Source organism: Rattus norvegicus, chromosome 1, assembly GCF_036323735.1.
Source record: "Rattus norvegicus strain BN/NHsdMcwi chromosome 1, GRCr8, whole genome shotgun sequence".
Classification (NCBI taxonomy): domain Eukaryota; kingdom Metazoa; phylum Chordata; class Mammalia; order Rodentia; family Muridae; genus Rattus; species Rattus norvegicus.
This window is the reverse complement of record NC_086019.1, coordinates 116,346,704-116,374,461: the sequence shown is the minus strand read 5'-3', so window position 1 is coordinate 116,374,461 and position 27,758 is coordinate 116,346,704. Positions and strand designations below refer to the sequence as shown.

At 41.3% G+C, this 27,758-nt stretch overlaps 1 protein-coding gene across 1 annotated transcript in view; it reads right to left on the bottom strand.

Moving 5' to 3' along the window:
- Oca2 (OCA2 melanosomal transmembrane protein) overlaps positions 1–27,758 on the bottom strand; it is a 329,813-nt gene that overhangs the window by 207,377 nt on the left and 94,678 nt on the right. The window contains exons 11-18 of the mRNA NM_001271493.1: positions 27,572–27,637; positions 24,919–24,975; positions 22,260–22,384; positions 21,093–21,231; positions 18,664–18,796; positions 17,226–17,373; positions 13,243–13,300; positions 5,239–5,347 (exon numbers count right to left, since the gene is read on the bottom strand). Of these exons, the coding sequence (NP_001258422.1) occupies positions 5,239–5,347; positions 13,243–13,300; positions 17,226–17,373; positions 18,664–18,796; positions 21,093–21,231; positions 22,260–22,384; positions 24,919–24,975; positions 27,572–27,637 (835 nt within the window). The remainder of the gene's footprint in view (positions 1–5,238; positions 5,348–13,242; positions 13,301–17,225; positions 17,374–18,663; positions 18,797–21,092; positions 21,232–22,259; positions 22,385–24,918; positions 24,976–27,571; positions 27,638–27,758) is intronic.

The window sequence follows — 27,758 nt, the reverse complement described above, 5'->3', positions numbered from 1 at the left end:
CCCAGGCGTGTCTGCCTCTCTGAAGGTTTAGCTCTCCCTCCCACGGAATTTGGGTGCGGAGAACTGTTTATCCGGTAGATCCCTTAAGGTTCTGGCGGTGTCTCAGATGCAGCGGTCCTGCTGCTCTTGGGTCCTCCTCTACGGGAACCCAGAGGCCTTATACAGTTTCCTCTTGGGCCAGGGATGTGTGCAGGGGTGAGCAGTGTTGGTGGTCTCTTCCGCTCTGCAGCCTCAGGAGTGCCCACCTGACCAGGCATTGAGGTCTCTCTCCCACAGGGTTTGGGAGCAGAGAGCTCTAGAATGCTATTTTATATTGACTTTTGGTTTGCACAATACATAGTGTGCTGTCTAGTTTTTATGTCAACTTGAGACAAGTTAGAGACATTTTGAAAGAGGAACAATTGAGAAAATGCTTACAGAGCATTTTCTTGATTGATGATTGATGTGAGTGGGCCCATCCCCCACTGGGTAGTGCCATCTTTGAGTAGATAGTCATGAATATTGTAATAAAGCAGGCTGACTAAGCCATGAGGCACAAAGCAGCGTTCCTCCCTAACCTTTACATCAGTCCCTGCCTCCAAGTTCCTTCATTATTCAGGTCCATTCTTGACTTTGCTGAATGAGGGGCTACAGGCTGTAAGATGAAATAAGCCCTTTCTTCCCTCACGTTGCTTTTGGTTGTGACATTTTATCACAGCAATCAAAGTCCTAACTAAAGCTCAGAGAGTTGGATGACATTACTTTGTGTCATATGATGTCACATTTTACAAGACAGCTACTGTGTTCTATATAAACAAATTCTGCTACCTGAGATCTTGTGCTACTTAATCCAATCCTACATTATTTGGTTGCTGTTGATTTACAAAATGCATAGTATCATGTGACATCACATTATATATATGATACCACATATTCCATGATGCACATTTTTATAGGCTGTCACCTGTGCTGTATTACATCATATATGTATATGTTCAGTTCATGAGCAGGCCACATTCAAAGCAGACTTTATCAAACAATGATTTTATTCTGTACTAACTAAAGCCTTGGAAAGGTCACGGATCTATTTTTCTCATGTTGACATCAGGCCAGTTACTGTCTAAGAAAACTATAGTCTGTTACAAATGCATGGGAGAAGTTGATGAAAATATTTCCCATTTTGTCCTATTGGTGGTGTCTTTTGCCTTACAGAGGCTTTTCAGTTTCACGAGGTTCCATTTATTAATTGTTGATCTTAGTGTTATTGGTGTTCTGTTCAGGAAGTTGTCTCTTGTGCAAATGCATTCGAAGCAGTTCCCCACTTTCTCTTTTATTAAGTTCAATGTGTCTGGTTTTATGTTGAGGTCATTGATCCACATGAACTTGAGTTTTTGTGGGATGAGTAATGTGGGCCTATTTGCTTTTAATATTTTCCCAACTCTATATCCAACAGAGGGATAATATCCAAAATATATAAAGAACTCAAGAAACTAGAAATAAACACCAAATGATCCAATTTAAAAATGGGTACAGATCTAAACCAAATTCTCAGCAAATGGCTGAGGCACACTTAAAGGTATGCTCAACATTCTTAGTGCTCAAGGAATTGCAAATCAAAATCACTTTGAGATCCCCATCTTACACCTCTCAGAATGGCTAAGATCAAAATACATTGCTGGTAGAAGTAGAAACGTGTATAGCCACTGTGGAAATCTATATAGAGTTTCCTCAGAAAATTCAGTCAGTCTACCTCAAGACCACCTATAGCATTTTTGGACACATACCTATCCTACCACAAGGACACTAGCTTAATAGCCAAGAACCAGAGTCTGGATACCCCAAGAAACTTGGGATAGAAACAAACATGGCCCAAAAAAAGTCAATGAAATGATTGCTAATGATATTCTGCTATGCTCATAGACTGGAGCCTAGCCCAATTGTCATCAGATAGGCTTCATCCAGCAACTGATGGATGCAAATGCAGAGACCCACGGCTAAACATTAAGCAGAGCTCTGGGAACCCAGAAGAAAAGAGGAAAGGACTGTAGGAGCCAGGAGTTGAGGACACCACAAAAACACTAAACAGAGCTCAGAGGGGCTCACAGAGACATAAGTCATAGAACACGTATGGGCCTGATCTAAGTCCTCTGCATACACGTTATTGTTATGTAGCTAGGTATTCTTATGAGACTCCTAACAGTGGGAATAGAGAATTTCTCAGACTCTTTTGCCTGTATTGGGATCCCTTTTCCTCCTACTGGGTTGTCTCATCCAGCCTTGATATAAGGGTTTGTGCCTAGGCTTGTTGTAACTTGTTATGCCATGTTAGGTGGATATTCCTGGGAGGACTGCTCTTTTATTTAAAGGAAACAGAGTTGGGGTGAATCTGGGAGGAAAGGTTAGGTTGAGGAGGGAGGAATTCAGAGGAGTGGAGGGAGGAGAAACTGTGGTCAAGGTGTAATGTGTGAGAGAAAAACTTCTAAATTAAAAAATAAAAAATAAAAATTTTTAGGTTAGAAAGGTAGGTTCATGGTTAAGAGTTTATACAGCTTGTGCAAAGGACCTTAATTTGATTCCCAACACCCTCATCAGAAGGCTTACAACCCCTTGTAACTCCAACTCTGATATCTCATGACTCTGTGGGCATCTGAACTCACATGAACATACCCTTACAAACACATCATAAAAATAACAAAAATAACCCTTTGAAAAATACAGGTACTAATCCTGAAATGTTCTTCCTATTTTTCCCCTCTAACAGTTTCAGGGTTTCTGGTCCTACATTACAGAATAGGAAAACACCTTTGCACCCTATATACCTGACAGATAGCTAACACAGAGAATAAACAACACTTCAGAAATTAAATAGGAATAAACCAGTCAGTCACCAGACTAATATAATGAATTGGCAACAGATGAAGCACAGTCAGTAAACCCATGAAAAATGTTTACCCTCACTTAACACAAGAAAAAAATGCAAATGAAAACTGCAATGTGATTTCATCTCACGCTGTCATTATGGCGGTCATTAAGAACTCATGACAACAAAGGCTGATGAGAATGTGAACAAAGCCTTGAGACACTGTCAATTAGGGACTAGGGTAGCCATTATGAAGATCAGTATGGCAGTTTCTCAAAAAAAAAAAAAAAAAAAAAAAAAAAAAAAAAAACCCTGAAAATAGGTCAAGCACACAAGCCATCTATGCCACTCCTAGGTATTTGCTCCAGGAAGATCAAGTCCATGCATCATAGAGACACTCTGTAACAATGCCTATTATGGCTCTGTGCACTTCTGATAAGTCATGGAAACAGCTAGGAATCCAATAACAGGGAAATGGGAAGAGAAAATGTGAAACACACACACACACACACACACACACACACACAAGTATGGCATTTTCAGGAAAATGGACACAACTGGATATCACTACATTCAAAGAATCAAGCCAGTTTCAGAGAGACATATATGTGTTTCTGTAATTCTTGGTCTTTAGATTCTATATAAGATTACTCTGTGTGTGTGTGTGTGTGTGTGTGTGTGTGTGTGTGTGTGTGTGTGTACGTACAACATATATGACAAGAAGGTAGAAGAGACACTGTAGGGGACAAGGGAGTAAAGGATCAGGAGATAGTAGTGGGATGGGTCTCCCCAAGCATATACAGTATAATACACTCAAAGTATATTACATATTTTCAAGAAAGTATTTTTCTGAAACCCAGTACTATATATAATGAAGATATTCCCACTTAAATATTCTGTTTTAAAATGCTAATGAGACATGCTTTCCTCTCCGACCTAACCTTTCAAGATAAAGAAGCAGATAAGGGCAATGTGTATTCTAGGATCTCTGATAAGATATCTGTTCACACACTGAAGGGGAAAAGACCAACACTAGCATTGAAAGTAGAAAGGAAATAGTTCCCTCAGTCACAGGTAAAACACAGGCCTAGAGACACAGGCATCTTTGTCCAAAGGGGGAAATGTTGTAATAATCTCAAGAAAAAAATCCTGGGCTTCCCCAATAGCAACCAAGGCTCTTTAATATATATAAAGATATGTCCTTAAGTTGTAAAACTATTGTTCTGTACACAATGGCAAGTGGAGAATGTTAGCAAAATTTGTGTATAAGCCATGTGTATTGTTAGCTTTTCAAGTACCTATGTACTCTTTTAAAGCACAAGTAAAACTAACTGATTTGTGAGCACACAAAAGAACTCCCTAATGGAAGGCCTTCACTTGTGTACACCAGTTTCACTGTATTCGTTCAATTAACAATGGTGACTTGAACTTCTTGGTGATTAAAAGTTGATAATGTTAAAATTATAACCTGCCTGGGTAGAATCAATCTAATCTCACTTTAACAATTTCTAGCTGTACCTCCACTAGAACAGTTGAGAACCATATCACTGTTGACACTGCATTTTGCTTTCCTGGGATCCAGGGATTTCCAGGAGTATCAGCTCTGTTGTAGAAAAAGAACAGTTATCTGCTCAGAGCCAAAACTGGGTTACTGGTAAACTGGACACAGCATCAAAATTCTATTTCTCATTGGTCTATACTTTCATAGGAGGTGAGTTTTACAAGTAGATTTTGCTTTGTTTTATTTAAAGATCACCGTGAAATAGCATGAAGTCTATGGACAAGTATGAGATGTTTGTGGAGAGGAGGGGGTCCAAGGAGTTCCAAACTGAAAGAGACGTTTCTCCCCTGAGCACAGATGGGACCTGGACACCGAACTGGAAAAGGGGAGAGGCTAACCACTAAAGAGAACATGCTGACAGTCAGATAGGACCAAAGGAATAAAGTAGGAGATGGTGCTTCCCGCATGGAGAAAGTATCTGTAGCCAGACAGGACACCTAACTTCGTGGAGCTCTCCCCATTTCCCAGGGCCCTTCACAGTTGCTCCTTTGCCTATGATATCACCCTGCGCTGAAGGCAAAACTAATTCTGCTAATGTGACTTTCAGGCTCTTCTAAGAACCATTTTAAAACATGGTTAGCAAACATGACAGACATGACAGAACCAATTGTACATCCTTCTAACAGTGGGTCCTGAGGGGGCTGTAGATGGACAGCTTAGTTATACTCTCTCTTCCTCCGAACAAAGCTTTCCTTTCTTCCTTCTGCTGAGGGCTGCCCATCTCTGCACAGCAGTCTTTGGTACAGTTATCATCTGGGAATAGGCTTAGAAACTTCATCCATACTGTAACATCAAATGTAAAACCTAGCAACAAAAGTTAACAAAATATTGGACTTACCAAGATCAAGGTGAATGCCAGGGACAAAGGAGTTGAGAAAAAACATGGAGATGACAAATCCCAGCACCGTCAGGCACTTGACAAGCAGACTCCTGTCTGATATCCTATGCTTTGAGAGAAAAAACACATCTCATTTTCTTGGTACAGTCTTCTTGATTCCTGAAGTGTGTCCACAGTACTATATGACTTGAATCACTAGAAGTGTTTTCTTTAAGAAATAGAACATTTTTGGTTATAGTCTGTAACGGCTACCAAACATAGGACAGAGGGCAGGGACCCCTGTGGACAAGTTAGGGGAAGGATTGAACACCCTAAAGGTGATGGAAACCCCACAGAAAGACCAACAGTTTCAACTAACCTAGACCTCTGGGAGCTCCCAGAGACTGAGCCACCAACCAAAGAACATACTCAGGCTGATCTGAGGCTTCTGGCACATATAGAGCAGAGGACTGCCTTGTCTGGCCTTAGTGGGAAAGGATTTGTTTATTCCTGCAGAGACTTGATGCACCAGAATACAGGGATATCTGGGGGAAGGGGGCACCCTCTCAGAGGCAAAGGGGAGAGGGGATGGTGGTGGAATCCTCTTAGGAGGATGGGGGGATTCAGCATTTGAGATGTAAATACTTAAATACTTTTTAGAAAATAGAACGTTTTAAACCTGAAAGAAGATAATAAGTTAAATACCACTAAAAATTTTTGTGAAAACTCAATAAATTTTCACTATCCTAGCAGGAGAGTATCCACTGTCTCACAATGCAATATTAGCAAAAACTTTGTGGAAACAATAAATAAGATTCAGAGACATGGTCCTCAAGACACGCACATTTCCTGAGTTGCCTGTGTGCCCTGCATTTGAGTTCCACTGCCCTCCCTGTAAGCAGCACTCATCATGATGCTGTATCTAGGAGTCATTACAAGACGTGGTTATCAAGCATGACAGTACCAGTTCACAAATCTTTAACATGCTTAAGGCATTCTTCAAATACATGGAGAGTGAACAAAATAATCATGGGAGGTAGAGGGAGGGAGGGACTTTGGAGGGGGAGGGGCATAAAAGGGGGTCAGGAACAGGTGCAGGAGGAGACAGACGAGATGTACAGAGGCTCAGGAAATTGAACAAAGGTGTTTAGCAGTGGGGATGGGGGACTATGGATAGCCACCAGAAAGTCCCAGATGCCAGGAAAGCAAGAGGCTCCTAGGACCCAACTGGGATGAGATTAACTGAAATATACAACAAAGGGGAGAGAGAACCTGCGGAGGCCATATCCAGAGGTCAGGCATGCCACCCATCTTAAAAATATTAACCTGTCTAAAGGAAATACAAGGACAAAGAGTGGAGCAGAGAATGAAGGAAAGGCCATCCAGAGACTGACCCACCTAGGGATCCATCCCATATGCAGCCACCAAACCCAGACACTATTGCTGATGTCAAGAAGTGCTTACTGACCAGAGCCTGATAAAGCCGTCTCCAGAGAGGCTTTGCCAGAGCCTGAACAATACAGATGGAGATGCTTGCAGTCAACCATCAGACTGAGCATTAGAACCCCAATGGAGGAATTAGGAGAAGAACTAAAGGAGCTGAAGGGTTTTGCAACCCCATAAGAAGAACAACAGTATCAAACAACCAGACCCCAAGAGCTCCCAGAGACTAAACCACCAAACAAAGAGTACACATGGGGGGACCCATGGCTCCAGCTGCATATGTAGCAGAGGATGGCCTTGTCTGGCATCAATGAGAGGGGAGGCCCTTGGTCCTGTGAAGGACTGATACCCCAGCATAGGAGAATGCTAGGGCAGTGAGGCAGGAGTGGGTGGGTGGGTGGGGGAGCACCCTCATAGAAGTAGGGGTGGGGAAGGGATAGGGGGTTTGTGGAAGGGAAACTGGGAAGCAGGGATAACAGTCAAAATGTAAATAAGTAAAATAACCAATAAAATATATACATACATACATACATACATACATACATACATACATACATACAAACAATTTGAAGCAGTCTAAATAGGAATGGCCCCCATAGACTCATGTGTTTGAATGGTTGGCCCATAGGGAGTGGCAGTATTAGTAGATGTGGCCTTGTTGGAGAAGTATGGCTTTATTGGAGGAAGCGTGTTACTGTTGAAGTGGTCTTTAAGGTCTCCTATGCTCAAGCTATGCCTAGTGTGACATTCACTTTTGCAGCTTGTGAATCAAGATGTAGAACTCTCAGCTCCTTCTCTAGCACCATGCCCACCTGCATGGTGCCATGCTTCCTGCCATGACAATAATGGATAAACCTCTGAAACTATAAAGCCAGCCCCAATTAAATGTGTTGCTTTATAAGAAGCACAAAGAATGCTACATCCCTGCAGAATGTTCATTACTCTCAAAATCACAAGGCAATGAGGATTCTGTTTCCTCTGAGTCCCTCAGAGGTGTTGTGCCCCACAGGCAGTTCATTACAGCAAGAAAATGAACAGAAAATAGAAGCAAAGCTCCTCCCAGAAGTCAAACTCATAATGACAGAAAACACCCAGCTCAAGCTCACATCTGTCCCTAAAACTTCATTTCCTACATTACACCTAGAGAACTCATGCTCTGTCTACTCTCTGGGTCAGGAGAACTCATGAGCAGAAGCAGGCTCAAAGGGTAGCCACCATACCTGTGATGCTTTGTATATGCTCAGCCTAGGGAGTGGCACTATTAGAGGGCCTTGTTGGAATAGGTGTGTCACTGCGGGGGTGGGCTTTAAGACCCTCATCCTAGCTGCCTGGAAACCAGTATTCTGATTGCAGCCTTCAAATGAAGATGTAGAACTCTCAGCACTTCCTGCACCTTACCTGCCTGAATGCCGCCATGTTCCTGCCTTGATGATAATGGACTGAACCTCTGAACCTGCAAGCCAGCACAAATTAAATGCTATCCTTATAAGAGTTGCATTGGTCGGCCGCCAGAGAGCTCGTAGGCAGCACCCCACGAGCGAACTTGAGCCTCGGGACCACAGGTAAGACCATCTTTTCTGCCACAAGAGACCTACCTGGTGAACTCGGGACACACAGAGGTAGAATTCCTCTAGGACCGGGCACGTCCTGTGTTTACCAGGAGTCCCAAACCCGCGGATCCCGGCCCGCAGCAGCTCACTGCTCCCAGACCCCGTGGGAGAGAGACCTCACCGCCTGGTCAGGTGGGCACTCCTGAGGCTGCAGAGTGGAAGAGACCACCAACACTGCCCACCCCTGCCCTCATCCCTGGCCCAAGGGGAAACTGTATAAGGCCTCTGGGTTCCCGTAGAGGAGGACGAAAGAGAAGCAGGACTGCTGCATCTGAGACACCACCAGAACCTGAAGGGATCTACCGGATAAACAGTTCTCCGCACCCAAATCCCGTGGGAGGGAGAGCTAAACCTTAAGAGAGGCAGACACGCCTGGGAAACCAGAAGAGACTGCACTCTGCACACACATCTCGGACGCCAGAGAAAAACACCAAACGCCATCTGGAACCCTGGTGCACGGAACATTCTATCCTAAAGCAAAAGGATATACCTTCTTCTCAGCTCCTCATGGTACTTTCTCCAAAATTGACCATATAATTGGTCAAAAAATGGGCCTCAACAGGTACAGAAAGATAGAAATAATCCCATGCGTGCTATCAGACCACCACGGCCTAAAACTGGTCTTCAATAACAATCAAGGAAGAATGCCCACATATACCTGGAAATTGAACAGTGCTCTACTCAATGATAACCTGGTCAAGGAAGAAATAAAGAAAGAAATTAAAGACTTTTTAGAATTTAATGAAAATGAAGGTACAACATACCCAAACTTATGGGACACAATGAAAGCTGTGCTAAGAGGAAAACTCATAGCACTGAGTGCCTGCAGAAAGAAACAGGAAAGAGCATATGTCAGCAGCTTGACAGCACACCTAAAAGCTCTAGAACAAAAAGAAGTAAATACACCCAGGAGGGGTAGAAGGCAGGAAATAATCAAACTCAGAGCAGAAATCAACCAAGTAGAAACAAAAAGGACCATGGAAAGAATCAACAGAACCAATAGTTGGTTCTTTGAGAAAATCAACAAGATAGATAAACCCTTAGCCAGACTAACGAGAGGACACAGAGAGTGTGTCCAAATTAACAAAATCAGAAATGAAAAGGGAGACATAACTACAGATTCAGAGGAAATTCAAAAAATCATCAGATCTTACTATAAAAGACTATATTCAATAAAACTTGAAAATCTGCAGGAAATGGACAATTTCCTAGACAGATACCAGGTATCGAAATTAAATCAGGAACAGATAAACCAGTTAAACAACCCCATAACTCCTAAGGAAATAGAAGCAGTCATTAAAGGTCTCCCAACCAAAAAGAGCCCAGGTCCAGACGGGTTTAGTGCAGAATTCTATCAGACCTTCATAGAAGACCTCATACCAATATTATCCAAACAATTCCACAAAATTGAAACAGATGGAGCACTACCGAATTCCTTCTATGAAGCCACAATTACTCTTATACCTAAACCACACAAAGACCCAACAAAGAAAGAGAACTTCAGACCAATTTCCCTTATGAATATCGACGCAAAAATACTCAATAAAATTCTGGCAAACCGAATCCAAGAGCACATCAAAACAATCATCCAACATGATCAAGTAGGCTTCATCCCAGGCATGCAGGGATGGTTTAATATACGGAAAACCATCAACATGATCCATTATATAAACAAACTGAAAGAACAGAACCACATGATCATTTCATTAGATGCTGAGAAAGCATTTGACAAAATTCAACACCCCTTCATGATAAAAGTCCTGGAAAGAATAGGAATTCAAGGCCCATACCTAAACATAGTAAAAGCCATATACAGCAAACCAGTTGCTAACATTAAACTAAATGGAGAGAAACTTGAAGCAATCCCACTAAAATCAGGGACTAGACAAGGCTGCCCACTCTCTCCCTACTTATTCAATATAGTTCTTGAAGTTCTAGCCAGAGCAATCAGACAACAAAAGGAGGGTCAAGGGGATAGAGATTGGAAAAGAAGAAGTCAAAATATCACGATTTGCAGATGATATGATAGTATATTTAAGTGATCCCAAAAGTTCCACCAGAGAACTACTAAAGCTGATAAACAACTTCAGCAAAGTGGCTGGGTATAAAATTAACTCAAATAAATCAGTAGCCTTCCTCTACACAAAAGAGAAACAAGTCGAGAAAGAAATTAGGGAAACGACACCCTTCATAATAGAACCAAATAATATCAAGTACCTCGGTGTGACTTTAACCAAGCAAGTAAAAGATCTGTACAATAAGAACTTCAAGACTCTGAAGAAAGAAATTGAAGAAGACCTCAGAAGTTGGAAAGATCTCCCATGCTCATGGATTGGCAGGATTAATATAGTAAAAATGGCCATTTTACCAAAAGCGATCTACAGATTCAATGCAATCCCCATCAAAATACCAATCCAGTTCTTCAAAGAGTTAGACAGAATAATTTGCAAATTCATCTGGAATAACAAAAATCCCAGGATAGGTAAAACTATCCTCAACAATAAAACGACTTCAGGAGGAATCACTATCCCTGAACTCAAGCAGTATTACAGAGCAATAGTGATAAAAACTGCATGGTATTGGTACAGAGACAGACAGATAGACCAATGGAATAGAATTGAAGACCTAGAAATGAACCCACACATCTATGGTCACTTGATTTTTGACAAAGGAGCCAAAACCATCCAATAGAAAAAAGATAGCATTTTCAGCAAATGGTGCTGGTTCAACTGGAGGTCAACATGTAGAAGAATGCAGATCGATCCATGCTTATCACCCTGTACAAAGCTTAAGTCCAAGTGGATCAAGGACCTCCACATCAAACCAGATACACTCAAACTAATAGAAGAAAAACTAGGGAAGCATCTGGAACACATGGGCACTGGAAAAAATTTCCTGAACAAAACACCAATGGCTTATGCTCTAAGATCAAGAATCGACAAATGGGATCTCATAAAACTGCAAAGCTTCTGTAAGGCAAAGGACACTGTGGTTAGGACAAAACGGCAACCAACAGATTGGGAAAAGATCTTTACCAATCCTACAACAGATAGAGGCCTTATATCCAAAATATACAAAGAACTCAAGAAGTTAGACCGCAGGGAGACAAATAACCCTATTAAAAATGGGGTTCAGAGCTAAACAAAGAATTCACAGCTGAGGAATGCCGAATGGCTGAGAAACACCTAAAGAAATGTTCAACATCTTTAGTCATAAGGGAAATGCAAATCAAAACAAACCTGAGATTTCACCTCACACCAGTGAGAATGGCTAAGATCAAAAACTCAGGTGACAGCAGATGCTGGAGAGGATGTGGAGAAAGAGGAACACTCCTCCATTGTTGGTGGGAATGCAGACTGGTACAACCATTCTGGAAATCAGTCTGGAGGTTCCTCAGAAAATTGGACATTGAACTGCCTGAGGATCCAGCTATACCTCTCTTGGGCATATACCCAAAAGATGCCCCAACATATAAAAAAGACACGTGCTCCACTATGTTCCTCACAGCCTTATTTATAATAGCCAGAAGCTGGAAAGAACCCAGAGGCCCTTCAACAGAGGAATGGATACAGAAAATGTGGTACATCTACACAATGGAATATTACTCAGCTATCAAAAACAATGACTTTATGAAATTCGTAGGCAAATGGTTGGAACTGGAAAATATCATCCTGAGTGAGCTAACCCAATCACAGAAAAACACACATGGTATGCACTCATTGATAAGTGGCTATTAGCCCAAATGCTTGAATTACCCTAGATGCCTAGAACAAATGAAACTCAAGACAGATGATCAAAATATGAATGCTTCACTCCTTCTTTAAAAGGGGAACAAGAACACCCTTGGCAGGGAATAGAGAGGCAAAGATTAAAACAGACACAGAAGGAACACCCATTCAGAGCCTGCCCCACATGTGGCCCATACATATACAGCCATCCATTAGACAAGATGGATGAAGCAAAGAAGTGCAGACCGACAGGAGCCGGATGTAGATCGCTCCTGAGAGACACAGCCAGAATACAGCAAACACAGAGGCGAATGCCAGCAGCAAACCACTGAACTGAGAATAGGACCCCTGTTGAAGGAATCAGAGAAAGAACTGGAAGAGCTTGAAGGGGCTCGAGACCCCTTATGAACAACAATGCCAAGCAACCAGAGCTTCCAGCAACTAAGCCACTACCTAAAGACTATACATGGACTGACCCTGGACTCTGACCTCATAGGTAGCAATGAATATCCTAGTAAGAGCACCAGTGGAAGGGGAAGCCCTGGGTCCTGCTAAGACTGAACCCCCAGTGAACTAGACTGGAGGTGGGAGGGCGGCAATGGGGGGAGGGGTGGGAGGGGAACAAGGATAAGAAAGGGGAGAGGGGAGGGGGATATTTGCCCGGATGCCGGGAAAGGGAATAACACTCAAAATGTATATAAGAAATACTCAAGTTAATAAAAAAAATAAATAAAAAAAAATTTAAAAAAAGGAGTTGCATTGGTCATGGTGTCTGTTCACTGCAGTAAAAACCTAACTGAGACAATGCCTTTCCAGCACACCTGGAATGCATCTTTTGGATGTGTATGTGTAAGTGTATGTATATTTGTATATGTTTTTATTTCCTGAAAAATAATTCTACTATCTTATAAAATGGTTTTCCTCATTAACATATAAATAAATTATATCTCGTCTAAAGCTACAGGAATAAAAAGAGCAATGTTTTTCAATCATTAACTCAGTCTTAGATACTAGAAAGAAAAGGGAATTTTGAAGGGACCAAAACACAGAAATAGCAAACAATGCTAATGGGCTGGTTTGACCAGAGCCCTGTGTATATTTGTATCCAGATACCACACCATGCCTCACAATGTTCTATAATTAGCCTGAAACAACTAGAAATGATAATAAAACCTAAAAGGAAAATTAATCACCCTTTCTATAAGCCATGATTCAGAAGTCCTTGAGAAAAGAAGACAAGATACCTTTCTTTGTAGCTCTTGGATATTGGTCTCCCAATTTTTGTCTTCCTGTGAAATTTGTCTATAAGAGAAAAAAGACTCTCATTATTTCTTTGTTGCAGAAAGCTTGCTGCTTCCTGAGATTAGCGAGGTGACATTGACAGCTGCGGAAACCTAGATATGTCTGTGGCTCCTGACACAGCCGTGTATGGGAGGGGACACCCATCAAGGTGACCAGGGAAATTAGGAAAGCTATTCACCTTCCCAAAGAAAAGAAAACAAAAATAATGACCTGAAAGTTGGGAGAAGATGTGAAAACAATTGTAAAAAAAAAATGTCACAAAGAATACATGCTGGCGTGTGAGAATGACTAGGGCCAGGGCATTGTTCTAAACCTGAACCCACAAGTGCTCAAGTGCGTCTTATAAAATGGCAAGGTATCTTCTGTACTGCACACTCTTATCCTTACGCATACTTTCAATAATCTTTATATTAGTTACAGCTCTTCCTATAATATATGATACCATAACTATAATTAAGTGCTAAGTAAATAGCTGTCATTCTGCATTGCTTACAGAATAATAACAAGAAATGTAGGTATACATATTCAGTATAATCATATTTTTTCAATGCTTAGAAATATTTAAATTCACTTGGTAGTGCATTGCATATGCCACAGTATGTGTATAAGGTCAGAGGATAACTCGCTGAAATCTGTTCTCTGGAAATGAAAATTTTAGGAATGCAGACAGGAACTAAAATGGCAAACTTCACCAAAACACAAAAGAATATGTCTTTTTCTCTGCACCTTATAAAATCTTTGGTAATTTATGTGTTTTTATCACAGCAACAGAAAACAGCTTACACCACAGTCCACTCATTAGGTTTTATGAGGGGCTTGTAGCATGCATCCTACTTTGCCTCATGAGCCTGCATGGTGGTCATTATTTAGGTTATGAATTTATAGGGCTAATCCTTTAAAAACCTTCATACCTGGGCTGTCAAGATAACTTAGCTGGTAAAGGTTTTTGTTATTACGGTTGAAATCTGTATGGTAGAAGGAGAACAGTTATAGCACGAAGTGCCTAAAACTAGAGAGATCTCATACTATCAACTTAACAGGACACCTGAAAGATCTAGAACAAAAAGAAGTAATCGCACCCAAGAGGGGTAGACTGCAAGAAATTATCAAACTGAGGACTGAAATCAATAAAATAGAAACAAAAAGGACAATACAAGGAATCAATGAAACATAAAATTAGTTCTTTAATAAAATCAACAAGATAGACCAACCCTTATCCAAGCTAATTAAAAGTCAGAGAGAATATCCAAATTAATGAAATCTAAATGAGAAGGACCTGAAAAGAGACATTGAAGAAATCCACAGAATCACAAGGACATACTTTTAAAACCTATACTCCAGTAACTTGGAAAATCTAAGAGAAATGAATCATTTTCTTGATGAGTACCACTTACCAAAGTTAAATCTAGATCAGATAAACAATTCATATAGATCTACAACACCTGGTGAAATAAGAGCAGTCATTAAAAGTTTCCCAGACAAAAAAACAAACAAAAATTTAAAAATCTCTACTAGATTTTTAAAGAAGACTTAAGCCCAATACTCCTCAAATTATTCCACAAAACAGAAACAGAAGGAACATTGCCAAATTTATTTGATGAATCCAGTTACCCTGAACTGAAACCACATAAAGATCCAACAAAGAAAGAGAATTAGAGACCAATATTCCTTATGAACAAAGATGCAAATATACTCAATAAAATACTTGCAAAATGAATCCAAGAACACGTCAAAAAGATTGTACGTCATGATCAAGCAGGCTTTATTCCAGAGATGCAGGGTTTACAGCACAACTATAGCTGATCCTAATTAAATGTACTGAAATTCAAAGCAATACCGCTAAAATCAAGAACAAGACAAGGCTGTCCTCTCTCTTCGTACATTACAGATAAATGTGATCCTCAATCTTCATCTAGGATTCTCTCTTTGCATAGACAGTCACCATGTAGCGAACCACAATCAATCAAAATGCAAGGAGTTATGGAGCCCAGTCCCAGTGGATGCCTCTACAAAATAACTCTTGTAGCCAAGGGTCAGGGGAACATTGCAGAAGAAGGGATAGAAAGATTGTAAGAGTCAGAGGATCAGGGAGTTTGCTGTGAGATTGTGTCTTCCAGTCATGTCAGAAGAAACACCCGTAGAGTCTCACCCACATGACGGCCTAACTATGAGCTAAACAATGGCAGGCATGCCAAAATGGACAAAGGGGAGCATGGGGGCTCAGCCCTACATAAAGAACTACAGGCAACTAAGAAATGCTGGGAGTGGGGGGAAAAAAGAATAGTCTTTCCCAGGGAATCACAAATCAATTGATTGCCCAATACCAAATGGTCATCCATGAAAGCATGCATACAATTAACATTTTATAGACTAAGTTATATTTGGGTATTTGTATGCATATACATGTGTGATAGTTTATATATGCTTGGCCCAAGGAGTGGCACTATTTGGAGGTGTGGCCCTTTTGGAGTAGGTGTGTCACTGTGGGTGAGGGCTTTAAGACCCTCATCCTAGCTGCCTGGAGGCCAGTATTCTGCTAGCACCCTTCAAATGAAGATGTAGAACTCTCAGCTCCTCCTGCACCATGCTGTCTGTTCACAAGAGAAAAATCCTGACTAAGACAGCATGTAATGACAATTAAATAAAAAAAAAAAAGAATTTTAAAGAGAGTGAGGAAGGGTACATGGGAGGGTTTAGAGGAGGAAAAGAAAAGAGAAAATGATGTATTTATGCTATAACCTCAAAAATAAATATATATATATTAGAAGACTGTAGGATTTTAAAGTTATACTATGTTTTATGAGACTGACACACTACCTACTGTGCTAAGGAGGCACCCTATACTATGTTTTATGTTGTAATAGTAACATAGGATATTGGACATAAACTAGCAAGGAAAGGTTATGGTCAACAATGCTTTTGTATGTGAAATTGACAAGGCAGATCAATCATGCTGGTTAGTTTTTTTAATGTAATATTTTTATTGATTATTTAGAAATTTTACATAATGAATCACATTTATTTCCCAATCATTCCAGGTCCACTCCCCACCCTTGTGACCTCCCCCAAAACAAACGAAGGAGGGAGAAGGGAAAGAAGAGGAAGAGGAAAAAAGGAGTAGGAAGAGAAGGAGAAAGAAGAGGAGGAAGGGAAAGAGGAAGAGAAAGAAAAGGAAGAGAAGAAGGAAATGAAGTCAAATTTGTACTGTCCATATATTCAGTGGAGAATGGTCAAATGCCCAGTGGGCAGCCCTGTAATGAAAACTGAGTCCTTCCCCTCACCAGAAGTCAACAGCTGTGCAGAGCTACACATCAGCATCCCTATCACAGCCTTTTCAGTGACTTCCTGTCTGGACTGTCAACTTGACACTGGATCCATTTGGGAAGAGGAATCCTTAACGCATGCCTTCTTAATTGCTTTTAGACAAGACTTCAGGGTATTTTCCTGATTAATTCTTGATATGGAAATCCCTACTATATTGTGAGTAGTATCCCCTGGGTTATATTTTAAAAAAACGCTGAGTGAGCAGTAGAAAACAAGCCAGTAAGCATTTTTCTATGGACTCAGTTTCATTTTCTGCCTTGTGTTCCCGCCCTGACTTCTTTCTGTGATGTACGCTATAAGGTGAAATAACCCTATCCTCTTCAACTTGCCTCGAGTCATGCATGATGTTTATTACAGCAATCGCAAGTAAATAGGCCAAAGTGTAAGCCCAAATAAACCCATCCTTCTGATTCTTGCTACAGTGTTTAATTATACAATAGAAAATTAACTAATGAAGAAGTGTAACAAATATTGCAATCAAAAAGCTCTTGAGTATCCTATGATATTTGAATGCAATGGGATATGTTCCTCAAGCAATACCGCCATTAGGCACAACCTGTAAGGAGCCCCTGGTATAAATCCAAGCAGGATCCTATGGTACCTGTGGAAAGTATGCAGCCTTTGAGCCAGCAGATGCTCCAGGGCAAGCACTTTCTCCAGCAGCAAGCCACGCACAGCTGTCTCCTCACGGCTGGCTGGACTGATGCGCTGGGCTGTCAAACGCCAGACATGAATCTCATGCTTCAGCTCTGCAGAGAAGTAAGTTTAAGGTACCAAGGGTCCTGAGTCTCTCCCACCCTCAGCCCTCAGCAGATGCCCTTCTGTCCATCACACGTGAGCCATATACACACACATTCCACATAGACTCTTCACGGCATGAGCTACTATGATAGAACCAGCTGATAGAGCTGAACTCTGGAAGTCATCATGGAAGCAAAAGAGGCAATTTCAACTCTTCCTGAAGAACGAAGCCCTTTCTCAAGTGATATCTTTTAAAATTGACTTTTATTATTATTATTATTGATTTATTATTATATCAATTATTTGTTGTTATTATTATTGTTATTATTATTATTTTGTTCTTGCAAGTGTCTTAACTCTAGGACTCAACAACTCTAGAACATTCTCATTGGCCCTGCTTTCAACCAAAATCTAAGCATCACTGCTGTGGTTTTAATATGGTTTGTCATGGTTTCTCAGATACTTTTTGGCTATAATCAAGTGTGTCTGGCTTATCCTCTCCAAACTACGTGGCCTGTTATGATGCCGCAAAGTTGCTGGGGCCATGCTCCTGGATGTCCTGTCTCCTGGACAGTAAGCTATTATAAATAAGCATCTCACTTTTAGCTTGCAAGGGTGGAGTACTTTGATAGCAACACAAATTAACTCAGCCAATTGCCTGGTCTTGGAATGATTTCAGAAAGTGATCTCTGGAATAGCAGCAGTATGGGTGTGCAGCCATGCTTGGCACCCTCTAGTGGAGGATCTGCTAAGGAATGGGCAGTAGGAAAGCACCTCCTCCCAGGGTTTAGAGGGAGCTCCAGTGAGCTCCAGTGTGTGGCAAATGAGATTAATCAGCTGGTGAAATCCTGGCCAGAAAGGAACAAACAGCGCTTTCACCCATCACTGAATTCAGACACCTTGTGATGGTGAAAAGGAGAGAGACATTTTCCATCCATTGCTTCCTAAGCTATTTTATGAGACACACATTTAACCTCTGTTTTACAGATGGAAAATAAAAACTATATAAGGAAAAGGTCGAGGCAGATTAAAGCAAGCAACCCTTTATAGCTCCTTGGCAGACTCAGACTGAAGTAGCCAGAGAGCAGCTGACTGGACAGCTTGAAGGTGGCTGTGGACAGTCAATGCCCCTAAGCATGCGGCATCCCAGGAACAAATTAATACCTCCCTGGTAATCCTGTTCTGCTAGTACCTTCTGCTAGAAGGTACCCCCCCTTCTGCTTATGAGAACTTCCCTTGGTTTTGAGCAAGAATCCTACAGTGAAGAATCTACAACCTGGGAAGATTCTCGTACCCACCGACGATCTCACTAGGCTCCTTGTTATAAAGCTTTTTGTTCCAATACAGGAGTCTGAGGAGGGGAAAGGAAACCAGGAGAACAAGGCAAATTCCCAGGAACATGTGTGCTGTGAAACCAGCGAAGTCCAGACCCTGGAAGAAGAAAGGAGCAATATATGATATCTGGGCCTTGAGGAGGGCTGAGGCAGGATGTGGGCTGGAAACACAAGTGTCCTGAAACCAATCATTGATACTTTGTAGGTTATTTGAAATGGTTAAAGCTTTTTGTTGTTGCTGTTTTGGTTTTGGGTTTTGATTTTTCTCTTTGAAACAAGGTTTCTCTGTGCAGCTCTGGTTATCCTGGAACACCCCTCTATATATGAAAGGTTAGCCACAAATTCACAGGAATCTGCCTGCCTCTGCTTCCTAAGTACTGGGATCAAAGGCATGTGCCAACCTTGCCTGGCTAGTTAAAACTGTTTATACATCTTGGATTTTTGAAAAACCAGTACTTACATGACTTACAAGCCATCTTAGAAAGAAACAAAAATAGACTATTACAACCGACTTCAGACTAGACTTAGTCTACTTTCACAGAGCTAATGTGTTGTCCCAGGATGAAGAGAGGTCAAAACATTGAATAATGTTATTTAATGGTTAATTTGTTAAATATTTGACTGAAGTATTTTCTGTGGTTGGAAGGGACATCCTCAGGCTGGAACGTGCAGTCTTCACATTTGCTATTACTATGTCTACACAGAGCACTGGAATTACTACAAGGGTCCTAGAGAGGCAGCCTCTCCCTTCTTCCCTGCTTTCTCTGCCTCTCTGTGGGGCTATGTGTTGTGGTCATCAGTTGAGTATGCTTCATATTGGTAAAAACCAGCCCTAGGTTAATTTGTTAGAGAATAAGTCAACAACAACCTTGATTAATTTTGTTCTTTATTTTATTTATATTTTTAAGCAAATATGTACAGCTTCTAGTAAGTCCCAGTAGGAGAGATGAAGCCTTGAAAGTGATGATCTATGAGAATTCAAGCAGTATCCAAAAAAGCTACTGCCTTAAAGGGGGAGGGAGATCACGGGTACCATAGCACTACTGTGAGGCGTTAGATCTCAGAGGTGGAAGGATCTCTGCAGTATGGATTTGGTCAGAGAGGACACAGCAGTCCAGCTGTGCCATGAGACATGCTCACACAGGTAGAAGGTAGAAAGCCACACAGGCTATCAGAAAGCCACTCCAGGGGCCGCTTTCCAACATCTCTCAGTCTATAGCTCTGGCTAGTTGCAACAGCCTCCCATGTTGCATGCAGCTTGTGATGGTGTCACCAAACCTCGCCCAGCACTCACCACATTCTGGCAGTTCTTCAGTGGAGACATTACCTAAAACTGTATTTGTATCTATAGAATCCATACCCCGAATGTCTGGTTGAAAAATATTTATATCTTGGGTGTTCGTGAAAATATTTTACTTTGCTTCAAAACCAGAGGAAGAAGAATGATCTTGGGAGTGGTAGAGAAATGGATCTGACTGCTTATGCAGAAGACCAAGATTTTTCTTCCCCAGCACCAACATGATAGCTCACAGCTCTCCAGTTACCGGTGATATAATGCTCTCTTCTGTCTAGGGGGTTGGAAACCCTCTTCTAACCTCTGAGGTCACCAGGCCTGCATATGGTACACAGACATACATAGCAGGCAAAAAACAAAACAAAACCCCACCGATACGCATAAAATAAAAAGTAAATAAACATTAAAAAATTTAAACAACCTGAGAAAACTACTTAAATATAATGCCAGTCTACTTACCTTTAAACAACCAGGTCATAAAATATAATTATTTGTTTTAGGGAAAAATAGCCTGAGGAGACAGGAGCTCTGCATCCTGAGTAACTCTGGATCTGTTCAGAATGTAAGCACTAATTTTTTTCCCATTAGCAATGGTGGGACAATGGGAGAACGGAGCAACGGATGGAAAAAAAGTGAAGAGAGTGAAGTTAAGGAGGCCCTGAGAGACACCACAGCAAAGCAGCAGCACCGAGCAGAAGTTGCTGCTTTACAGGTGAGTTTATCCAGCAACAGAAAATCCCAAAGTGATAACTTTTAGAAACAATGGGGGCACATGCACTGGGCCGTGGGATGCTGATGAGTTCACTGAGTCTATTAGGCACACGTGTCTGGAACTCCTTGCCACTGTTCCATCCCTTTGTAATTCCCTGGATGTTTCTCCTTAATGTTCTCAGTGACAAAACCACCTCCCATCACATGCAGCCCTTTCATCTTGTAGAGTGCCTCTCCTGCTTTTTCTCTCCTAAACTTCTACTTATGACCAATAGTGCATGCTGTGAAGCAAGAACCTTGGTTCACAGTACTTAGTAAAGGACACTGCATAGAGGGCTCCATTGAGTTTACATTTCCTGAAAGCAACCCCAACCGTGCTGTTACTTACCATTTTCCTTAACTCCTGATTGGACACAATGATAACATTTGGTGGGTCCCCAATAGCAGTGGCGGCTCCTCCAATGTTTGTGAAGATCACTTCTGCAATGAGGACTTGTCTTGGATCAAGGTTGAGCACCTCACATAACCTACCATGAATGCAAGACAGTAGTAAGACCTGTCCACAGCCAAAATTTTTTAAGGTACTTGCTTATACAGAAAGGCACATCAATGCACATGCAAACAGACAGACAGACAGACAGACAGACAGACACACACACACACACACACACACACACACACACAAATAATGCAGGGAGTCAACATCAGCAGTCACATCCTCAGATACTACAAATTACAAGGATTCCTCTAAGTTCATACACTTAGTCTGAGCTATCCATGTGATGATACACCTTCTGCCTGCTCCCACAGCCTGGAGAAAGTGTTGAGCTCCATGTGTAGGGCCACAGTAGAAGAAAGGGTCTAGAGCAGGTAAATGGACACTGACCATTAGATGCCTTCAGTCAAGAGGGTGGTGGGCAATCAAAACCCACCAGCAGTAACACTAAGCCTACTGAGTTAGAACCTTATCTGTTCTCCCTTTTCAGAAGAAACTTTAATATCTCTCTCTCTCTCTCTCTCTCTCTCTCTCTCTCTCTCTCTCTCTCCTTTACTTGAATTATTATCTTAATTACTTCTTCCTTGCCTGTGGGTCTCTACCTTGGCTGCATGATGTTTGTCTTCGAATCTTTGGAAGTTCTATACCATGCTCTGCTGAAGACTAAGCTCTATGAATAGGTGGAAGATGGAAATGTGGGGATTCATGAGCAAAACCTCTTGGCACCTTGTGATCTGCATAAATCTCTTGCCTATATTCCCTATGACAGTCTATGTCCTGGAAAGCAAGGCCCATGTCCTCCAGCTTCTCGTGGTATGTATTTGCTATGCTGTCACCTATGCCTGTCTGTATTCTGTAGCAACACAAGCCAGAACTGGCTAGGCTGGAGTTCAGTAAGCTGGACTCTAGGGGAGGGATGGATCCTATCCCTTGACTTTTTGTAGATGTAAGAAGGCAACCTTGAAACCAGGTTCTGGTGGTACAACCAGAACACACATCTGCCCCAAACAAATACACATCTGTCCCAAATGAATTCAATGTTGGAAATATTCTACACACCTTATGGTGACAGGGGTAAAAAGGAGCATCGTGGTGACATTGTCTAAGAAGGCAGAAAGGATGGCAGCCATGAGACAAAGCATGATTATCATGGCCCACACTCTTCCTCGAGAAAGCTGGTATGCCTAGGACACATACAGGAAAGAACAAGCCAGAATCAGAACATTCGTACAATAAATGCTATGTTTTCACTGACAACTCCAAGATATGGAGACCAAAATATATTCTCATTCAGAATCGGCAGTTTTGTTGTAGAAATTGTTTTTAAAAAGAAATTTTCAATCCCAAAACTGAAGTGAAGGCCAGCACCAAGCCTCTGTGTTAGTAGAGTGTGCCAAGGTCTCCTCATCCACTAGGGCATGGAAGGTTCAGTTCGAACCTTCAGACCTGTTGATAGATGGTCCAGGGTTCTGGTTAAAATGCAAAGTCCAACCATGATGAGTTACCATTTCATTCATAAAAGTTTTCATTTTATGGGAATGCTTCACTCCTTCTTTAAAAGGGGAACAAGAATACCCTTGACAGGGAATAAGGAGGCAAAGATTAAAACAGACACAGAAGGAACACCCATTCAGAGCCTGCCCCACATGTGGCCCATACATATACAGCCATCCAATTAGACAAGATGGATGAAGCAAAGAAGTGCAGGCCGACAGGAACTGGATATAGATCTCTCCTGAGAGACACAGCCAGAATACAGCAAATACAGAGGCGAATGCCAGCAGCAAACCACTGAACTGAGAATAGGACCCCTGTTGAAGGAATCACAGAAAGGACTGGAAGAGCTTGAAGGGGCTCGAGACCCCTTATGAACAACAATGCCAAGCAACCAGAGCTTCCAGGGACTAAGCCACTACCCAAAGACTATACATGGACTGACCCTGGACTCTGACCTCATAGGTAGCATTGAATATCCTAGTAAGAGCACCAGAGGAAGGGGAAGCCCTGGGTCCTGCTAAGACTGAACCCCCAGTGAACGTGATTGTTGGGGGGAGGGCGGTAATGGGGGGAGGATGGGGAGGAGAACACCCATAAAGAAGGGGAAGGGGAGGGGTTAGGGGATGTTGGCCCAGAAACTGGGAAAGGGAATAACATTCGAAATGTAAATAAGAAATACTCAAGTTAATAAAAAAGAAAAAAAGTTTCCATTTTAAAATGGAATGATTTCCACTTTAAAAGATAAGAGGCAGCAGGGCTGGTGGTGTGTGTCAGTGATAGAATGTTTGGTTAGCATACACAAGGTCTAGGGTTCAATCTCCAGCACCACCTAAACCAGTGTGATGGCTCAGGTCTGTCATACCATCAGTGGAAGTTAGCTATCCTTGGTAAAAGAGTGAGTCTGATGCCAGGCTGTGTTAAACGAAACCCTGTTTTAAAAGCCAAAAGGAGGTAGGGGTGAAAGAGACCAAGCATGGGAGAAGATTGGGTGAAAGGGGATCCTCCTCAACTAATGTAAAGTTAGTACATTATGGAAATTAGTACAGATGTGTCAAAGATCTGTAAAGATTACAAAGATGTGTAAAAGGCTAGCCACAGGCAGCAAATGTATATGGTGAAGGGATGAAGACCTGCACCATGTGTTTTGGAGAGCTCTTCCAAGATAAGGAACCAGCATCAGTGTTTGTCAGCAGATGAATGAAGGTATGGACGTAGAGAGCTTCTGCACAGGCAGGGTGACTAGTGCATATTTCAAAATAACTTAAAAAGTAAATTTTAAGCTGGGTGTAGTGACTCACGTCTTTAATCCCTATACTTAGGCAAATCTCTGAGCATTGAGGCCAGCCTGGTTTACATAGTAAGTTCCAGGACAGTCAGAGCTATGTAGAGAAACTCCACTTCAAAAACAAAAACAAAGAAAGTAAATTTCAAATGTGCTATCATAAGAAAAAAATCATTGTAAGGATATGCTAGTTGGCTTGATTTAAACATGACACTCTGTATGCATATACATTGAAACATCATATTATATTTTCCAAACATATATGATTACCAGTTGTCAACCAAATAATAATTTAAAAAAAATAAGACCTTTAAGGAGCTAGCATGTTAGAACAGTGATGAAACATGTACTGGGCATATGCAAGGCCCTTTGTTCAATCCCAGTATAGTAAATAAGTATTATCCATACAAGATTAAGACAACAACAAAAAAACAAAACTGATTTTCCAAAATTTAAAAATGAGGACTATAGAGGTCTAGAAAGTAAACATTGAAACTATGTCTCCAGAAGGCAATGCAGTCAGAGGCTGATGACTTGACATATTCAGACTTTTAAATGCACAGCAGGGTTTGATGTGTAGCCCTAGCCAGCTAATTCCAAAGCCATTACACAAAATGGTTAGGGGAAGAATTTTTTGCTGAGTTTCCCCTTCATTTTCTTATGGAAAAGCCAAAGTGTGGTTTCACATCATACTTAGCACAGCAATTATGCCCAGGCTTCCTACAGCCATTTTTTTTTCTAAAGTCATTTTAAAAGGAAGATGGAATTTTAAATATTTTAATTTGCTCAATTATATATTAGGCTAATAAGTAGTATTATTCAATTAATTAAAATTATTAATTATTGATCACATTTGTAGTTATATTTCTTTGATTATATATGAATATATTCACATTTGCTTATTTAGTGTATGGCCAGCGAGTGGAACACTATACCTACCTTTACAGCACAGTAATCAAAAAATCCTGTTTCTGAAAATATAGCTACCAAGATCATCTATATGGGGAGAAAAAGTAGACAAGAAAAATTTTTAGCAAAATACCACATTGGAATGATGTCAGAGTGATCCATCCTGAGTTTGGGCATCCTGATCACTGAGCATCAAAAGCTCAGCTCTGTCTTGCTGGATGTCTAGCACTTCAGTTATCCACATATGAACTCCGAGTAGAAACTCTTACAGATGGTTTCGTGTGCATATTTCTATTCAGGGCATTGTCCTAGGATTTGTTGCCAGCCCACCTAACCCTGACAACAAATATCAAAAGCCATCTTCATTCTGTTTTATAGACCAAAGAGGCCAATGGCTTGATCAGTCTTGAAGCTAGAAGCAGGGAAAGCCATGGCCCAGAAGTGGCCATTGTACCCAACTGCCTCCATAAGCAGCAATCAGACACTGAATACCTTTAAAGTTGCGTCAAATTTTGGTTTCTAAAATTATTGAACTGATTTTTTTCTTACAACTTTGAATACCTTAGACAAGCTAGACCACTTGTACTGAAACAAGTACCCTGCAATCCTGTGTGCACCAAGAGTGCTTACCTATGTTTCTACTGATGACAAAAGCCACCACATAGACTAACAGAAATAGTGCCCCGCTTATTCTGTGTTTAATTCACCAGAAATTCCAGCAAGCCTGGACTTGCTAGGAGGTTTCCTACTGGCCAAGAAGTGGAATAGCATTCAATTTCTTCATTTCTTTTTTAAGCTTGCAGATATCCTATATAGCTCCCTTTTTAATTCAGATGCTCAAACCCTATCTTCTTCTCAGGGCCAACACAGAGACTGGATCCTCCATGGAGTTTAAGATCAGGCACAGTCCTGTCTTTTTACCCTTTACCCACATTGTTACATGTTGAATTTAGAATGGGTAGGTGCAGGATCAAGCCTTCAATGATGACAAAAGCTGCACTTGACTTACCACTCTGCACTTCAAGTTTCTCTCTTTACCTCTGGGTGTCCTTTATTTTGTGAAGTCACTGAGAGGGTTTGATGAAATTATATGAAGTAGTCAGATTGTATAAAAATTATATAAAGTAGTTGCGTTGGTGAGCCTAATACACTTCAAATAAACTACCTAAAACACAAATCCCCCCAAATCTGTTTTAACTCAGCCCTACCCTTGTCTAGAGCAACTTCCTAACTCGGCAGGCTCCTGTGGGGCTGTTTGTAGCATGTAGTACATCATGTGAACGTAAGAAGACACATGTGGGTGGCAGCTTGTGTGGCCTTCTCTTGTTATGGGAAGCTATTCTGTCATTGTCTGATAGAACAGGAACTTGGGCGAGCAGTCTTAGGAAATGTCAGGTAAAGGAAGACTCATTCCATGCACTACCATTAGAGAATCAAAGGCATAGATGATCTAAGTGGCTGCTGGAGGAATTTTAATTGAAAAAAAGAAACATCAGGCCATCTTATAGGCTGAATTCTGTCCCTCCTCCTCAAAATTTGTATGTTGAACTCCTAAGTTCCAGTGCCTAAAAACATGACTGCAACCAGAGACAGGACTTACAATAAAATCATTAGGGTAGAACTTAATTAAATTTGACAGCTGACTTTATAATGAGACCGTTAAGGTGGACCTTAATTAAATATGACAGCTGGACTGATTAGGTGATGGAACTTGGATGCAGCCAAGGAGGAGTCTCAGTAGAGGTCAGCCTTGCTGATACATCGATCTCAGACATCAGCCTCTTTAACTGTGAGAGATGGGTTTTCATTCATCAGACCAGTTATAGCAGTTCTAGCAAACTACTACACCATTTGCTAAACTTTTTTAACAATAGTATGTTATAGACATCTAATATGATTCCCTTCTTCTATCCAGATGACCAAGCCCTACACATTCTCAACAGCCCCACGCTGTTGTCGGCTCCTCCCTGAAACCTGAGTTCAGAGCTCTCTTCTACCTTCCCAGCTCTTCATCCTTTTGAAGCCTAGAGCTGACTCCAGCAAAATGATGAGGCTGCCTGGTGACTGGCATTCTACTCAGTGGGCAGAAGAAGCATGCAGACCTTGTCTAGAGAATGACCCAAGAACATATGCTCATTCCCGCTTTGGTCCAGAGCTTTGCCAAACCTCATTTTGTTTTAGCTTAGCTGACTTACACATCATGTCCTACACTAATCCTCAGTGAGTTTATCTTTCCTTCTACAAACTGACCTGTTCCTCACAGCTTACCAATACAATAAACTGACAAGCACTGAACTTACTTACTTACTATTACTTAAGGACATTTTTCTTTATATAATTAAAAATCACTTTCCAAATCACTGAAATTGTTCCATGGTCCATGTATTTGAAGTATGTCTATTTTTTTATCTTAAGGGTAATAACTCAAATAAATTGCTAACTTTTGGAAATAATGATGCCACTTCATTGTTCAAAAGCCTTAGAGATGAAGTCTTAAGTTAACAAACCAGCACCGCCATTCCCTCATCCCTGGGAAAAATGAGCTAGACCTGCACTAACACTTCTCAATCAAGCCTAACTGTCAAGAGATAGGCCATCTTGACTATAATGATAGGATCAGCAACTGTGGAGTAGTGAAGGACCCAGACTTGGAGCCATATCCTGCTGGGAAGACTGTAATTACCATGCCAAACAGCAGGGCCAGAGTCTCAAAATCAATCCACTCCACCACGTGGGTCAGGCTGGGTCTCTGTAATCAAAGCACAAATTTGCCAATTAATCCTGTGTAGCATCCTATGGAGCAAAGCTCTAAAAATGGTCTGCCCTAACTGCAAGCACACACATTGGACCAAAGTTGGAAATGCTGCATC